Genomic DNA, 19,074 nt, shown 5'->3' with positions numbered 1-19,074 from the left:
GTTCGTATGCCACCCTATGTCAAAGGTGACCTATTTTTTTCTTTTTTAATACTTTTTTGTATATCTGACACTGATAGAGGGTGCATAGGCTGCAGTGGACACTATCACAAAATATATAATATTAATAATGATAATAATAATAATAACACACGCATGCGCACCCCCCTTGCACACTGATCGATCGTTTGGGCACTGCTGGTATAGTGGCCAGCGGCTTGCCAGTAAGCAAGTGCTCCAGAAAGGCTGGCAAGAGCCGTCGGATTACTTTTCAAAGGCAATTTAAAAACAGAAAATGACTCTGCACACTTCTGCTGATAGCCGGACACAGTTGTAGTTCCTACTGATCAATTCTTGAACAAACCAGGCTTTGTCAGACATGCTTTCTTTTCAGCCTGACTATTGCTAATTTTCAGTGGCCAGAAGGACATGCTGTCATTTGTTGGTTTGCAATCTCCGCTTGAGTGACTGTCTTGCAAATAGCCTGTAGCCTACTATCGACGAGCACAGCAGACACTTTCCAGGCCTTATAAGTGCACAACGGCTTGCTTGCTCTCCCAATTTCCTAGCGCTTGCCAGAACACCACAAACTTGTAAAGGGACACATGCACACACACAGAACCACAATGCACCGCTGCATGAGTCACACTCTTTGTACGTGGGATGCCATTGAGGTGTAACGTCACTCGCATCACGGACAGAAACACAACGTTGGACTCACGACAAGATTGATTCTCCTCCCGCTATACACCAAACCAATGAGAAAGAATACAGTCGAGGATTTGTCCTCATCCAAACAAGGATTTTTGGCTACTTAAAACAATTTCAGTCCAGACAGGCAATACCAATATACCTGCCGGCTTGTAGATGTTCTCAAAGGTGTTGGTAGTCAGTGGTTGTTTTCTTTGTTAGCTCCAGTAGTTTTCCAGGCCCTCTGGCTTAGGAGTTATAAAGTTGTGACACGGTTTCAGTCATTGCCTCTCTGGCACTGTTTGCTCGCCTTACTGTCGTTAAAAAGTGGACAGTGAATCACACACGGCCTTCCCGAGTCTTCTCCTGGCACTCAGTTCACTGGATGATTTCAGTGGGTGGTCTCTGCCGGCTGGTTGCCGGCGAGATTATTATCTGAAGCCAGACGCTGGGTTAACAGCGATCGTACCGTGACGAACACACGGATGACTGGACCAAAGGCCCTGCAAAATGCTGAAAATGTTTGGGAGGGACAGCTCCTTGCAGATCAATGGGTTGAAGGGTTTTCGTTGTTGTAGTAAAGGTGAGATGGCAATTTCGGACTGCACGGGTTAACTTCTGTGATTAGTTTGCTCATGTTGAAGTGTCACGTCATAATCAATAGTAGAAATGAGCATTATGTTGGGCCCTTGCTTTGATTTGTATCAATAAGGATGATGCCATGCCACTTCTCTGTGCTCTTTGTGCTACCCCCTTGCGTTCCTTCCCCCTCGTTTGTGAGCCTGGGAAGCTATGCTTTCTCAGCATTCCTCACATTTTTCTTGTATCCACCCTGTCGCTGCCAGCAGGCAATCTCTTCCTCCTTTCTCTGCTGAATATGTCTTCCACAGTCAGTTTTGTCAAAGTTATGTTAACGAATATTCTGGGCAGTCGCAGGTTTCTGTCAATTCTACTTGTGTCTCACTGATAAATACAGAACTGACTGTTGATAGCTTTAAAATGTAATTTTATACTGAATGATTTCATTGACTAACATTAATTGATGTATACTGTAAATTTGCCAATATTTAACATATTTAAACATATACATATATAGGATTCTCAGTCCTTCAAAAACTGACCTGCAAAAGTACCACAGATCATTTTAAGGCAGGGCTGGCTAACTCATTTTTATCGCGGGTCACATCGTAGTTACGGTTTCCTCCAGAAGGCCATTATGAATGAAGTTCACAGTGTGAATTGAAATTAATCTATGGTTGTCTCAGATTATATACAACAAATCTACGAATGACTAGTTTTGTAATTGGAGACCTGTAAACTGTTTGTTCAAAGGCTGTTATTATTTTAAAACAGGGATTGGAAACAAAGTTGTGGTTGCAATATCTCAACGTTTTTAAAAGTGAAGACGATTTGAATTATTGGTATTAAGCAAGACACATGAAGTTCATGCACACCATTTCAGGCCTGAGGATTTCAGAAATCAACAGAAACAGTTTTTCGGTTCCGTTAGATTACCCTATTGGGAGACCACTGTAACAAATTTTGGGTTCCGTAAACGTTCATTATGGGAACCAATTTTTCTGTTTTGACTGATATTCATAATCAAGACTTCTGATACTCAAAAGTATAAAGTGAAACTCCTCTACAACGAAAGCGGCATGGGCGAAAATACCCCCTAGTGTGGAAAAAAACTTCATGCATGAAAGCCATTCCAACTTTTCTGCTCCTCCTACAATGAAAAATCCCCCTGTTCCGTTATACAAAATCTTTTTCTCTGCTCTTGCCTTGCGACGAGATTCACTACAACGAAAACAAGCCTTCCGCAAAATTCTAATCCAACCTCAGCCAACAGCGACCTCTGCTGCTTCGCTCCAAAACTTCAACAGCAACCTTTACACTGGTTTACACATGCACGGTAGTCCAGGAAGTATTTCGTTGCATTGCTAAAATGGCGACAAAATGGACCTTTGGATGCCAAGCAGCTAAGACAAAAAGAGCTCTGACGCTGGAAGAGAGGGTAAAAGTGATCAAAATCAAAGACGGAGGAAGCAAAAAAAAAAAAAAAACCCCCAAAAAAACAACACATTATCCAAGAAATTGATGTAAGTGAAAGTGAATGCTCATCTTAAATTTCACAATTTCTTTCCCTTTTTTCTCTTTGTGCACAACTGTACATTGGCTATACAGTACAGTACAGTACTGTACAGTATGAAGTGTCTTTGGGATTAGGATTAAGATAAAATAAGAAAACCTTTATTAGTCTCGCAGTGGAGAAATTCCCAATTCACAGCAGCAAAGTTATGAAAGGAAGAAGTAGAATTGTCTGATTAAAAAAAAATCATTGATTTAAATTCCAATTTAAATCATCTAAAAATGAACAAATCAATACTTTTATTTTCTATCAATTATTTTTTCACAAATGGATAGAAAATTCGAATGTTGCTTTACAACATAACCAAAAAATGTAACAGATTTTTGGGTGTTTTTTTTCTTCGTTTTGTATCATTAAATTGATTAATTACATATTCATAAGGTGTTACAGTACTGTATACAGTAGTCATATTATTCATTTCAGTACTGTTATGCTTCAGGTGCATTTTATAGAAGTAAAGTTCCAAATCAAATTATAGATATAATGAAACTTCCGTTTTTATCAAAGAGTATAAATGACTTTTTTTAAACCAAGAGACAAAGTGGAGTGATTAATATAAAAACTTGTATGTTTATGTTAAACAAAATCAAATAAGTGTATGTTCATATTTATGCATTTCATACAGTATTCGAATAAAAATAAAGAGTACACTTTTACGTTTTGTGTGTGTGTGTGTGTTTACATCTGAGATAAAATTTCCTCCAGTGAAAAACCCCCTGCTGTGAAAAAAGTCTTGCTAATATGATTTCGTTGTAGAGGAGTTTCACTGTAATATTTAAAGGGTAAATGTTTAAAAACTATGGATTAACAACGAACATAATTACATCAGCAGTTGTGTACTCCAGGTTTATTCAATAAAATAAATGGATCAAAACACTTATATTGTACTCATATGGCATCATGAATACAGCATGCCACAAAATCAGTATTTTTTTCCAGTCTCACACTGGAAAGATTAATTTACTGGTCATTTTTAATATATCAATTACGATTAAATACTATGGCCATCAGTAACACATACGTGTACACAATACTTCAGTCCTGGCTATATAACACGGGCCACAAGTAAACCTGACACTGTTAACATGATTATGTGTGTGTACTATTTATGTAAATAAACATAATATCAATAGCTACTCACCCCCTTTATTAATACAAAAGCATGTAATAGGAATTGAATGATTAAAATCATGTGATGGATCTTTAAAAAGAATGACCTTATATATATATAGACTTATAGTATTGATGTGGTTTGATGTCCTCTTTGCAACCCTAAGACGATGCACTGTGTAATCTACTATCAATTTGACCAAAGAATCTACCACACATCGTTAGGCGTACCGACAGTTAACATTAGTATTACTACACTTTGTGACAAATGTTTTATTCATAAAGTTACCATGTGTACAACAAGTAAATTATAGAATAGCTAAGACTGTTTCATAATATTTTTCATAGCGATTAGCCTTTAGATCTAATGACCAACTTCAATACTTGCCTCGGAATCGTGATTTTTATGGGAAACGAATTTTCGGTACAGTACAAATGATCCCACGGAAACGACACGCTCCTAGAAACGATCGTTACCGTGAAATCCTCAGGGTTGTGATTTGATTTGGTGGGCCGTGGGGCGTGGCGGGCCGTATCTGGCCCCCGAACTTTGAGTTTGCCACCTGGGTTTTAAAGCATATATTAAATTCACACTTCTTTAGGTCGTCATTTCTAATTGATCCACTCTTGTTTCTTTCTTTTCAGAATAGGATTTAAAAACAAACTGCATTGGTAAGACCATCACTTTTAGCTCTACATCACACAATAAGAGGGGAATGTGGTGCTCATTCCTTTTTGTCAGGGAAAAGAAAAATTATTTTGCTGTATGACCTTTATTTTCTTCTTATTAATGGGGGTTCCATTGTACTTTAACAGCTTTGGACCAAGCTGAATCCTCACCTTAAACAGTAACAACCATCACACTGTGCTTGTACTTTCCACTCTACCACTAAAAGCAAAACAAAGGAGAGAGAAAAAGATTATAAAGCCTTCCTCTCCCTTGAAAAAAAAAAAGTTCTTTTACACCCCAGTAGTCGTGTTCCTCTCGGCACTTTTTGTTTTTGGCCCCATTACTTGAATATGATTGGAATTCTAGAAGCACTTTCCGCTTAAGCCTGACACAGCTTTATGATGGCTTCTAGTTTCTACCATTTTACAAAATCATTTCACAACTATTTCCGCTGTAAACGCGTCGAATCAGTAATATCAATTTCCAGTTAGTATCCAATCCAAGGTGAACTAACTACGATGCCATCATTCCATTTGTCATTTATTATAACATTTATCTTGTTGTGGGGTCACGGGGAAAGCCAAATCTATCCCATCTGGCCTATGGCGAGAGGCGGGGTACACACTCGATCACCATGATGTCATTTCAATGTTATTTTGACACAGCGGTCTCCTTGAGCTGTTTGAACTACCATCACACGCCATGCTTTTACGGACTCTGAAAAGTAATTCTGACATTAAAACGGGGTCCTACGACCAACCTAGCCAAAGCAGCTGACTTGAGGAAAGTACCCAGTTGAGAATTGATAAAGTGAAAAAAAATGTCTGAGAGTTTGGCCAACAGTTTGTTAATAGCAGATTCTGTGCTGGTACATGGGGATGGTATGAATTATCTGAACTCTGACAGAAAACAGCTTCTGTATTCCGGGGTAGGGTGAATGTTTCCCAATTGGCAAAAAAAGTAAAGCTACCATTGCCTCGATGTGCACTATAAAATGGCCTGATTACTTTGTTTACACAATTGGAAAGTTTTTTATTTTTTAATTTTTAAATGTGGATATTTTGGGGTACCGTATTTTCACGACCATTCGACGCACCGTATGGTTGGGCGCAGTCTCATTAATGGGTGCTATTTCTGTATTTTACACATAGACAAAACGCACTGTATTATTGGGCGCAATTTTAAAGTGGTAAAACATACGCCAGCTTAAACATACGGCATGCATGCGCGCACGCTAAAAACACGTTAGCTTGAAGCATACGGTAGCATGCCAAGACATACAGATACAAGCTAAAAACACGTTTTTAAAAAGGCAACGGAAAACTGAGTTCCGTTGTATTTTATTTAGCCATCGTACAATGTACTCACGTTTTTCGATCAATCATCACCCAGAAATCCATCAAAGTCCTCATCCTCTGTATCAGAATTGAACAATTGTGCAAGTACCGGTAATCCATCAAAAACGCCGTGTTCCCTCTCGTTGTCAGTCACTCTCATTGCCATGTGGCTCCACAGAAATGATGCCGGCTTTGCCAAAAACTCGAACAACAGTGCAAGCAGACACGTTCGTCCAAGCAGCCACAATCCATTCGCAAATTGTGGCGTAACTCGCCCGGCGCTGCCTCTCACTCTTTGTAAAGTTGTGTTTGCCATCCATCATTCATTGTTCCCATGCCGTTCGCAACTTTACTTTGAACGCCCGGTTGATGCCGATGTCCAGCGGTTGGAGTTCTTTAGTCAAGCCTCCGGGAATAACGGCAAGCTCAGAGTTCATTTGCTTGACTTGGTTTTTCACCGCTGCTGTGAGATGGGCACGCATGCCAAAAGCATAACCGATGGCTTGAAGTTTGAACTGAGCTTCGTAGGCGTGTCTCTTTGAAGAATTTATTTTCGGGGGTTCTTAGAAACCAAAACCGAAGTTGTTTTGCAACAATGCACATAGCCACACTCTATACAGGTGTTGGTACCTGCTTGGGGCGTACCTTTAGCGTCCACTTACACGCCCACCCTTCACCCATTGGCGGACTTCTTCCCCGCATGCCTGTCCTCACTCACATCTGCCTTTTCTCTCTCTCGCTCTCCATATGTGTATATATACACGCCCACCCTTCACTGATTGGCCGACTTCTTTGCCGCATGCCTGTCCACAGTCACTTCCGCCTTTTCTCTATATAAACAGCGTGTCGGCTGTCAGTCAGGTTTTGGAACTCAGCGCATAGACAAGACGCTCCGCATCATAAGGCGTCCTGTCCATTTTGGAGAAAGTTTTTGACTTTTAATGGCGCCTTATAGTCGTGAAAATACGGTAATTTGATTCTCTGATGATAGAACAAACAAGCATAAGGGTTCAAGATTTTGGGAGCTAGCTAACATTTTCAATTGGTAATGTGTAGCTAGTTGAGGGTTTGTCAAACAACTGCAGGATTCACAGGAATTCAGGCATGTAATCATTTGAATCCATCTTGCCAGGAACTTGAATACTATTGTGGCCGCTGATGGATGTGATCATTTTCCACCCGATTTCTATGGACCCTTTTCCAGATGAATTTGTGGAACAAATTCTTTTGAAAGAAACCATCTGATGTCTGGTCAATGTATGCACTCATGACCAGAATCAGATTAGTTTCTGGAACTCTTCTCATAAATAGCACACGTCTTGTTAACACTCAATGTGATTTGACCTTGAGAAAATAGACATGTGGTAACATAACATGATATCTCTCCTTGCATATATTCTCCACTGTATTGTTAACCAGAAAATCATCCAATTAATACAGCATGACATGAAAATTGCAGTTTCGGTTAAAGTCAAGTCACAGTTGGGGGCAAGTCCTCAGGAGTTTCTGCCCTAGATCTCATGGCAGTGCAGCTACATAAACATTTTGACAAAATGATGTGCGTCCTCCAGAGCGCCATCTGTTTTTTATCAGTGAACACATGTTCCGTCATCGGAAATCAAATGTGAGGGAGGAAATTACGGATGATGTCATGTCAATATGCAAGTAAGGAGACCTAGAATGTCTCACTACCACAGCTGGATGTGTCTACATCTTTTCAGTTTGCATCAGCGCCCAACATGTCAAGCATCTGCTTTTGGATCACTACCCTTAAAGCCGCTCTCGTACACTTGAGGAAAAGAAGCCTTGTTAGAGGGCTGCATGAATATTTTAGTGCCTACTGATGGATTGCCCACAGGGGGAATATCTCCTGTGGCGCCGTGACTGCGAATCTCTTGCGTTGTGAACAGTGTGGCGGTGTTTTAAGGTGAATTAATGCAAGGTGTTTCAACTGCATGATGCCACCTTGTACTTAAAGGTTTGGTTTCTCATTTTTCAGAGGACTATTTATGGGTTTGGACCAGCTGTGCCGTGTGAGTGATGTCAGGACAGACAGTCTCTCTGCCCCCCCCCCCCCCAACCCCCCTTTTCCCAAATAGCTGTGGAAATAATAAAAATGGGCCAGGCCTGAGTTAACTGACCAGTATACCTACAGCTGCGAATAACGTTCGGGGGGAACAAGGCAATGATGGTGTTCAGCATCAATCAACAGAAGCACTTGAAAAGCATCTTGTAGACCCTGCACATGGAAAGGCTCCCGAGGCTTTGAAATTTGATCTAAAAAAATACCTCTGCTGCTGTGCTCTTGTGAAAGGGAAATTCATTCATTCATTTTCTGATCCGCTTTATCCTCACGAGGGTCGTGGCGGGTGCTGGAGCCTTTCCCAGCTGTCGTTAGGCAGTAGGCCCGGGACACCCTGAACCGGTTGCCAGCCAATCGTAAGGCACACAGAGATGAACAACCATCCGCTCACACTCACACCTAGGGACAATTTGGAGTGTTCAATCAGCCTGCCATGCATGTTTTTGGAATGTGGGAGGAAACCGGAGTACCCGGAGAAAACCCACGTAGGCCCGGGGAGAACATGCAAACTCCACACAGGAAGGCCGGAGCTGGGATTGAACCCGGTACCTCTGCACTGTGAGGTCGACACACTAACCACTGGACTGCCGCCCTGAAAGGGAAATAGATTTTTTAAAAAGAGTCTTCGTGTACAATAATAATGTAAATTAGAACACGGTGGCTCTGTCATGCATGCGTCACGCTCGCATCATTATTTAAGCTCCTCTCTTTCTTATGAGCCACTGTACAAGTGCAAGTTACCTCCTGGAACATGTTTACCACTGTCCCTCGCCATATTTACAAACTGCTGGGGAGGTATAGTGTTTCCCCCTCGCCACCCGCAACCAACCAAAGGCCTGAGGACAGCAATTTTAGGTGTTGGCTTCTCAAGTGTGGGAACAGCTGCATTCTGAACCTGAGCCAGGAGCACAGGTGTCTGTGTCCATCACTACCTCGGTCATACATTAAAAAAAAAAAAACTTTGCAGACTTTACAGCATCTCTTTTTTTCATGAGCACAGCATATTCTAAATTATCAACTTTTTAGTTAGTCCAATTATTTCTATTGAAAACAATTCTATATTTTCTGTTCACGTTGGAATTTATAAGCATGAGCTTTTTCAAAGTGGTATGTAATTTCTGCACAATTAGTATAAGGGTGACATACTGTATGTGGGCCATTCTAATATTATTTAATCAATAATGGTGAAGACATGCTCCACTGAATTTTATTTGGATAATCTATTTTCGTTTATTCAATTAAATTGGCAGTTATCGTTCAATAATGGTTTCTCAGACAAAAATGTATTTTTCACTTATTTTCATGACTTTTCAAAATGTCTTTTCTGTCTTTTCTGCATTTTTGACCAACCATTTGAACCATTGCACCATTCTGGAAAAATACATAAATCAATAATTCAATAAATAATGATAAATTCAAATTTAGTTCAGCAACATTAACTCATGAGCAGAACATATCAAATACTTTGGTCTACAAAACAAAAATGAACAAAACCAGGTGTGCCGATTTTTTTAATCATTATTATTTTTAATCAAAATGAGGAGGTAGGGATTAATGGTGATGATGAGCACGTTTTGCAGTGTACAATTTTTCCAGGGGCTTATCAGCGTGATTGAGGAGTAATGTCTTTAAGTGGCGCCTTGATTTATTTGGCTTCATGCTGTCCGCTGCCAGCATTTTTGGACACGGTAAACACACCGGCTTTTCCTCGTCTCCCGCTGTAGTCACAGTGAAGCCAAGCGCTACATCCACTTCGTCATGTTTCCCTCTCTTAGCTTTCGAGTGACTTTCTTTTGTCTCATTGTCTTCATCTCTCTCTGCCTTTCTTTTCATCTTGTCTCTTGAGGTTTTGTTAACTGCACTTCATATCGCCTGCCCGGTGAAAAACAAACAAACAAACAAACCCTACACAGTAGGGCTAATAATTCTTGCGCACTCTCTGACAATGAGGGTGCCACTGCCAGCTGCTGTAGTGGATGTGCAATTACACTTTATTCTATTCTCTTCAGCAAAAAAAGCGTGTTCCCCAGAGTCACACGCACCCCCCCTGGCATTGCATCGTGCCCCCCACTATTTGAGAAGGACTGCATTAGATTATGCAGGTGGCACTGGTCCCGTGCAGGCTAATCGTGTAACATGCTCAGGAATGCATGGGCTGTTCAGGAGATATGCAATAATACGGTTTTAATGTTGAGAGTTTTTATGGTCTCGGTCAAGAGCAGGTTTGCATCTGTAACAATTCCTGCCAGGCCTTACAGAATATGTCATAGGACGTTGCTAATGATTTAATTGAGGCAAAATTACGTTTACGAGATATTGTGGCTATTAAAGGGAAACCAGACTGACTGTGTCTGTCAGCTGGGAACTTCAGCAGTTTAGCAGACTGTGTCTCCTTGTAGAATATGTCACATGTGCAAAGGTCATTGTTATTTTTTGCCATAGGAGACTCATAAAAGTTTTTTTTTCTTATAAGTTGCAGAGTTGTTTCTTTTTTAGTCTAGATCATGGTTTCCAGAGGAGGCCAATCAAAGGCAATTAAAATGATGTTTTACTTGAGTGTGCCTCCAGAGGAACACACTTCTTATTTTTAGCATTAACATTCTTTTATTCAAGACAGTCAGTCAATCTTTGTGAGGTGTACCGTGAAGCTGTCTTTGGTTTACAGACATTAGCTGCTCGCTCGCACAAGTGTTTAATTATGTGTATTGTGCACAATCAAAGCAGCGAGCGTGCTTGCTAAGATGAACATGGCAAAAAAATGGATTGACAGCTGAGTCCTCTGAGCTTGAGATGAGCCAACATTTGCAGGGATCCATGACACCAGTGAATAATCCTAATGGGGTTTTGCCTGAAATCCTGGGGCAGGCTCTCTTATCTGATGCCACTTTGCACTTGTCAGTGCATTTGACACACGGATCGTGTTTCATTAAGCCGCATGGCCAAGCTGACAGGGGGCTTACTAAACCTGATTTGGCGTCTCCCCCCTTTGTGTTCGTGGTTTTAGTGGAGATGGCAAGCAGGACAATTTTCCCCCGATTATAGACGGTGTCTTTTCTTCCTGTTTGTAACAAGACTTCAGAGCATTGACAGAACGTCTGCCCCAAGAGAATGATGTCACCGTTTTGTCAGAGAAACTGGTCAGAGACTTTACATAGAAATAAAACTACATGGCTGTTCTAGGAAAGTGTGCGATCGTATGAGGCATGCGGTGGCTGTCTGAGGCTTTCAAGGGCTGCTTTCATCATCTGTTGTCACATCTGCAGTGAATCATGTGATGACTGATGACATCATGATGGCCTTTTCGCCTCACGGTGCTGAGTGAAATAGCTCTCCTGGCTTGTCTGACGGTACGCGCACACGGAGTTACTTGTTAGGTGTTATTAACAACCATTAAATAACTGTCAGCCTTACATGAATTTTGGAATAATATTTTCTGTTTTGTAGTTTGACAATGCCCCCTGTTGTGCCATCATAACCAAATGAGACAATGCTTTGTAATTTAGGGGCTGTGCACGCAACACTATTTTCAAATGAAAATGGAAACGGCCATTATTGTTTTGATGCTTGGATCTGGATTTTTTTCTTCTATCCATCCATCTATCCATCTATCCATCTATCCATCTATCTATCACTTTCTTTCTCTCTCTTTCAAGCAGCATGGGTTATTTTCTTTGATAAAATGAAAATGGCTTCTGTGAAAACAGGAGTATTCATTGCAGGACAACAAAAGTGCTTTTGTTGTGGCTTTTAGGACTGCTTTTCCAGATAAGTATACATTATCCATCATGTTCATGTATTGAACTGAGTCATGGCCATCAAATTCTACCAACGCAACACAATGCCACTTAAAAGCGCAAAATGACTTTTGAAGTGAACGGAGCGCATTGCGCGCCATCAGCTTCGTCTGACGTAAATAAGTGTCATGTTGAAATAGCTCACAAGCTTTTCTATCCTGTATTCTGTCCTCCAGCTGACCCTGGGTGGGAAAGCAGCTCAGGCTGGTGTCGGCGTCGGCGACTGGGTCGTCTCTATTGATGACCTTAACGCAGAGGACTTGACCCACGTGGAGGCCCAAAACATGATCAGAGCAGCATCAGACTCCCTCACTCTAACCCTTAACAGGCAAGTCAGTTTGCAAAGATGCAACAAGGAATTTAGTTACATTTGATCTCAGTCAAGTGCATCATATAATTCACTGCACATTAATATCCATTTTATACTCTACTACAGGCATGTCCATCTCAGGGGCCTTGGAGGGCCACTTTCCTGCCTGTTTTCCAGCTCTCCCGGATGCAACACACCTGATTCAGATGATCAGCTCATCAGCCAGCTCTGAAGCAGCATTAGAACGATCCTGATCATTTGATTCAGGTGCGTTCCTCCATGGAGAGCTGGAAAACAGGCAGGACAGCGGCCCTTGAGGACCGACTTTGGACACCCCTGCTCTACTAGATGAGCTATCACAGCACCCTTAAAATATGTAGCAAATATGCGAGGTAAAATTATCACTCACAATGTTTGACCCACAGATAATAGTCAGCTACAATGCAAAGGTGTAGCAAAAATGATGCTTTGACAAAGGTAAGTTGTTCCTGTAAAATGATTTTGTTAGACAGTCATTCATTACAAACATAGATATAGATATTGATCGTATGGTTGTAGTTTGCAAGTCATAGTGAAGTGCATGCAGTGGGCTTTAGAGCTCTGGTTAATTAAAAAAAAAAAAAAAGGGTAAATGGATTAATGCACTTTGTTGAAGAACCTGAGCCAGAAAATGTTTTTATGTTTGCAGTCATTTTAATTAAAAGTGGTTGACCTTCATACAAGCAACACTTAAAAATTGCCTATTGAGATTCTGCCCAGAATTTCCAGCGGAGAAAGTATCTCTTCAGAGTGCAAAGCAAAATTGATTCATGTGGTGTATAATTAACAGCGGAAAAAAATAAGACCACCCACCCAAAGGAAGATGGACTGTTTTGCGGTTTGTATAAAATGAGAAAGTATTGACTTGTCAAGTCATAAACATGAGCCGGGGTGCTGTCAGGAGACTCATTTAGATTTTGCGATCCCCATAAGTTCAGTTGTTGTGATCACAGCTGTTGCTTAGCCAATATCCCCCACGCCCCCAATCCAGCTCTCTTTGGATTTGCCTGCCAACACTCTCGGGCTGATATGTACTGACAAATCTTTCACTATGTTTCCCTTTGATTTTCGAGATAGCGGAGCTAGAACTTCAAAGAGATTCCAAGTCTTCTATTCTCGTGCATACAATTCAAATATAGAATATATTTCCCCATAGACACACCCGCCTCAAAAAACGATTTAATCCGTCTAAGGGTCAGACAGTCCCCCTCCAAAAACACGAATGGAAGTTGCCAATTACCATTTGAGGAAGTTGCTGAAGGCGACTTCATTTCTTGTACGAGAACATTCGTAATTGTTGTTTAGGTCTTTACAGCTACCATTACTTCAAGTATTTTTATTTTTATCTTTTTTGTCATGAGAAAGATGCTGAAGTCAAGCATGACAGTAGTTTGACTTGTGAAGTTTTGTGGGACTTAAGTGCACTATAAAAATTCCCTTTCTGCTGATCATACTTGAAATGTTAAAGCCTGTCCTGAAATTTCACCTAAAAGGCAAATATCCCTAACTGTTTGTGAATAGTGGTAGATATGTGTATACAGCAGAGGTCCCCAACCTTTTTTGCCCCACGGACCGGTTTCATATCAGAGAATATTTTCAAGGCCTTTTAGGCCGGATAGATAGAACAATATAATAATAATAATATATGACCTGCATGAAAAGTGTGGTATTTTCGAAACATAATAATAAACACGAATCATGACACAAGGAACATCCTATCAGGCCGCAACATTCTCTGGTCGCTATGGTAACGTTGCCTTCAAAATAAGATACGCCGCAAATAAAAAGTGCATGAAAAATACGACTCGCCATCGCCGCTTACTATCCAGAGTAGGCTTGGTGCGTGTGAATCTCCCGTTGAGATAAAGCCGTATTTGAAATAAGACTCCTGATACTGTCTATTCAATGTAACCTTCTCTTTCTTGAAAGTCATAGGCTCCTCTTATGTCTCCTGGCTGGGCCTTTTCTCCTTCCTGAAAACCCCCCCCATCTCAAAGACGTTTGTTTTTCATGCAGTAACCTATCACGTGACCGAGAAGCGCGCATTCACCTGCGTCATGAGTGACATATTGTAGACTGATATAACAGAGAATGCAGTAATTTTTCAAAATAAAACAACCTTCAGATTCAGAAATGAATAAAACGGAAGGAATGTAACTTTCTTTGCGGCCCGGCACCAAATGACCCGCGGACCGGTAATGGTCCGTGGCCCGGCGGTTGAGGACCCCTGTTTTACAGTATTTATGCGTGTGTGCGTGTGCATGTGCATGTGCATTAAGGGTGTGGAAAAGAATCGATATTAATTGATGCATCGATGCGCACGTGCGCGATGCGAGTGCATCGGCTCATTCACTGGGTATGACGCAATTGACGGATGAAATCTAGATTCATCACGATGCATTGGTGGGTATCGGTAAAATCCGATTCAAGCGCCGTTTTATTCATGTTAAACGTCGCCTATCTGCCCTTTCCTAAGTGCAATGAATGCACCATCATTATTTTGCGTTTTGTGTTGAATACGGACGGAAGCCGTGAGTCACATACAGTGCAGTACACTACTAGCGAAACACTATGGAAGTTCGCGCAAGCAGCAGCAACATTCAGACTTTTTTTTTGGAAATGCTACGGCTTGAAAAGAAAGACGGAAAGCTTGATAAAACCTCCGTAATTTGCAAAGAATGTCGCACAAAGAAGCCATACAACGGCAGCACCACAAATATGCAGACCTACTTAAAACGATGGCACCGCATCATCGACAAGTTTCCCGCCCCATCCCCCGCCTCCCCGTTCAGTTCCTCGTCGGACACCGGAGAAACTCTTGGCAAACCAGGTCAGGATCAGAAAACAAATCGCCTCTTATTTTGGGGGTCCCCTTGCAGCTCACTGTGAACGCGCAAGGAAAAACTATATATGGATGACTCTTTTGGACATTTCATTTTGAGACACTCAGTGAGTGGTCTATGTACGCTACAATACACACAGCAGCTTTGAGGCTGTGACTGCCACATTGTTTAAATTGTATTTTTTTCTGTCCTATGGAGATGGATATTTCATACAAGACACTCGGTGAGAGTCGTCTGTTTGTGTTTACACTACAGCAACAGCTGTGAGTCTCAGGTGCCAAATTGTTTACATTTTCTTTGCACAAAACCCAATTGTGAAAGGGCTTAAATAAGTTGTTTTACACGTTCTACTGTTTATAAGGAATAACGTGGTATCCTTTTTGCAATACCATACTGAATTTCATCTTTTTTAAAACTTTTTTTCATTGCTTATTTGCATCATGTTTAATTGCACAATATCGCAACAAATTGCATTGTATCGTATTTGATTTGAACTAAATGTGTATCGCGTCGTATCACATCTTGAAGACGGTGAAACGTATTGCATCGTGTCGCCAGAAAATTCCATGTATCGTTTAAGTATCGCATCGCTGGTAGTGCATCGAGATGTGTATCGAATCGTCCTCAGTGCTGAGATTCAAATCCCTAATGTGCGTGTGCGTGTGCGTGTGCGTGTATATATATTCATTCATTCATTTTCCGAACCGCTTTTATCCTCACTAGGGTCGCGGGGGGTGCTGGAGCCTATCTCAGCTGTCTTCGGGCAGTCAGCGGGGGACACCCTGAACTGGTTGCCAGCCAATCGTAGGGCATATACCTGTATATACTGTATATATATATATATATATATGTTACTGAAACACCTCCCAAAGAGACATTGTTGGCAGTTGTTTGCTCCTACATTGGCAATCATCCATCTTTTGCTTTTGTGCTGAGAAAGGAGGGCAGCTGCACACTGATGAGGGATGGGCACTTTTATTTATTTATTTACTTACATTGCCGATGACCCTTTTACATTGTTTTATCCCAAAATTTTACTGGATTCATAAATATTTGTTGTGGTAACATCTTTTCCTAAAAAGAGCAAAGTAAAAGTGCAGTGCTTTTAGTAGGTCTGTTTATGTCCAACAGTAAACCAAGCATAATTGTGAAAATCATAAACCTCGATCAATGATTATGATGTCTCATTTATAAGCATCCACATTTTTTATGAGGTAGGCTTGCCTCGTGCAATTAATCGATTCATGAAATGAGGTCAAATGACCTCATTGAGCTGGTTTGTTCAATCTCACGGGTCAATCTCGATCCAGGCAAACTCATTCCCCTGCAAAACACAAATTGTCTCAGCTTTTTTTTTTTTTTTTAATCTCACTAGTGTGGAATAAAAACCTCAAAACAGTGATGACACATTTTTTTTTCCACGCTTGGAAGTGTGGCTCATCAAATTATGGGTTAGGACTTGACAGCCGACAAGCTCCAGCGCTGTGAACGTCACATTGATTTGTCGGTATGCTCTGCCTGCCGCTCACTATATCTGTTGTCATCCTGTCTTTTAGCGCCTCTTAATCAGGGCTTGAAAAGGCAAACATAAGCTTAGTTAGTCATCCCTCATTCTTACAGGAAGCAACCATTGCTTGTGTTTACGGGGCCCCAAAAAATGTAAGTGACTTTAGATGCAAGTTCATTCTTGTTGTAAACTGTTACAGCTTCGTGTCAGTGGTACTTTGGTGCGAGGTAACGCATTTGGATCAACAGACAACTGTGGCACTCCACTCAGTGAAGGCAAAGCAGAAATATGCATCCCGGGATTAAAGTTAAAACGTGCGAAGCATTTGAGTTGAGTGGGGGATGATGGGGACAGCAATGTGCAAAGAGTAACACTGCAGACTCGTGCAGCAGCTTTTTGCTCTTTTCTTGCACGCCGCCATTGTGGTTATATAACACACTCCCCCCGCCCAAAAAATGTGTTTTCATCTCAGGGTCAGCGCGATCTCAAGTCGTCACTGTTGATAAATTCCACTCGAATGTCCTTTTTGGATTCTTTTGTTTATTCTGACAAGGGCTGGAACTAATCATTATTGGTATCATCAATTATTTTGTCAATTATTTTGCTGTTTAATCAATTACTCTGATTTTAAAAAAATGTTTCCATTCCATTATTTAAATACAGGACATTATTTGACATTGACGGTGCAGAAAGTGCACCAACTTACTTTGTAAATGAATTATGAGTCCGTTATGGGTTTGGTGTGTAGCATTTTAGAAAATTGGCAAATAGTTTGATCATTGCTTTCCAAAGTGAAATCAGACGTTTGCAATTGTCAAATTTGGGTTCGAAACAAAGATAGAATCAGTCAGCTTTAATGGAGGACTACAGGAATCTGAGTGTTTACTTTTAAGAATTTGAAATTCAGACGATTGACAATTTTATGTGAAACTTTTTATTATTTTTTTAAACAATTAATTCATCCAAATAAGTATTGATTAATTTGATAAGCGATTAGTTGTCAATTAATCATTGCACCTCTAATTCTGTCAGTTGATACGTTCGGTCACTTAGGGATAATTCAGTGTTTTGATTATACCATTAAGAATTTTGACTTTATTCACGGAATTCATTCCTATACACATGATGTCTGCGAGATTTTGTTGTATTTCAATTTTGGATATACAATTGCTGTGTTTTGTGATGGTTCACTTAACGGAAGATTGACCCAACTCATGCCCCTGTGCTTTCTCCACAGAGCTGTCAACAAGGTTGATGCAGAGCAGAAGGTAAGCCTGCATTCGTCTGTCGTTTCCACTCGCCACATCTGCACAAGCAGTTTGTTACTTACTAAAGTGCCTTGACTGATACTTTCTGTAATTGTTGCTCTCGTTTGACCCAAACTTTGTGCGGTGCCACTTTGGCTTAAAAGCAAGGTGATTGGCCCGAGTCACCTGCCAAAGCTCTGACAGCGTCCAGCAGCTGCACCTTAGCGAAGCATCAGCACGCCACTGAATCCCTTCGCCGGATGGAGTGGCGTGAAAGATGCTTTGGAATTTCCTGTCTTTTATTCTGTGTGCGATGCCTTACATTCCCCCTGATACTAGACTGAAAGTGGTTGTGACACATTTAGTTTTGCCGTCAGGTTTCTCAAGCGCCACTTGGCTGGCTGATTACAGTTTGAAAAGCACAGCGGTGTCATGAACCGCCTGGTGCTATGCTCTGTTCTTAGGACAGCAGCTGGGACGTGATACTTCCACAAAGTCAACGCTGCGTTTTAGCGGCTGTCCTTTTCAGTTTGTGCAGGACACTGATTGCAAAATCGATTTGGTGCGTGACAATTTGACATTTGATCATTTTAAAATCATATTTGGGCCACACAAATAAATTGCATGGCTCTTGAGCACATATTCTTTGTGCAGGAAAAATGAGTAGTTCATCATTCGTGTGGAGAAACTATGCTTCTTCAAATAAAGTTCAGTTCACGAAATGATGTCTGTGCTTGTCAGACTTCTAACTGCATGCTGTGTGCTGTGTTGCATTCTCTCCCCCTCGACACAACGTAGGGGTCACGCGCTGAGGCTAGCGTACAGGCCAAGTACTCCTTTGCCCCGAGCGCCACCATTAACAAGATGGCGAGGCCTTTCTCAGCAGGGGGCGCTAGCGCAGGACCTGTCATAAAGCCTGTGGCCTACTCACCTAAACTTAACACGCCTCGCTCTCAGGGCCGGGCCGGCGTGCTGCAACCACAGAACGGGTAGGTGCGGCAAACGACAAACATGCGCTCTTGTCAAAATACACGACCACGATACATGACACATTTCTTCTCTGGTTGCACGTTTATCTGACTTAGAGGTTGTCTCTCTTGGCTTCAAATACAATATGGAACTTATTTCCAGGAATCGGGAGAGAAATGTCACATAAACCACTTTTAAGGGCCTCTGAGGTGTCTTTCATTTTTTTAATGTCCTCTCTTCACATAGAGCTTCACTCAAGCATGACATTATCAAATATTTCCATTTGGCTAGGCTTTTTGTTTGACCAGTTTCTGCTTATTTTTTAA

General features: G+C 41.2%; 1 protein-coding gene across 2 annotated transcripts in view; it reads left to right on the top strand.

Moving 5' to 3' along the window:
* Nucleotides 1–19,074, top strand: part of pdlim7 (PDZ and LIM domain 7) — a 41,968-nt gene that overhangs the window by 7,161 nt on the left and 15,733 nt on the right. For both annotated transcript variants that reach the window (XM_086105749.1, XM_086105750.1), the window contains exons 3-5: nucleotides 12,010–12,161; nucleotides 17,770–17,800; nucleotides 18,578–18,768. In XM_086105749.1, the coding sequence (XP_085961875.1) occupies nucleotides 12,010–12,161; nucleotides 17,770–17,800; nucleotides 18,578–18,768 (374 nt within the window). The remainder of the gene's footprint in view (nucleotides 1–12,009; nucleotides 12,162–17,769; nucleotides 17,801–18,577; nucleotides 18,769–19,074) is intronic.

This window comes from Hippocampus guttulatus, chromosome 2, assembly GCF_054856545.1.
Source record: "Hippocampus guttulatus isolate MCC_2025c chromosome 2, RoL_Hgut_1.0, whole genome shotgun sequence".
NCBI classification, from domain to species: Eukaryota; Metazoa; Chordata; class Actinopteri; order Syngnathiformes; family Syngnathidae; genus Hippocampus; species Hippocampus guttulatus.
Note: the sequence above shows the minus strand (reverse complement) of the source record. Positions and strands in the feature narration are given on the sequence as shown.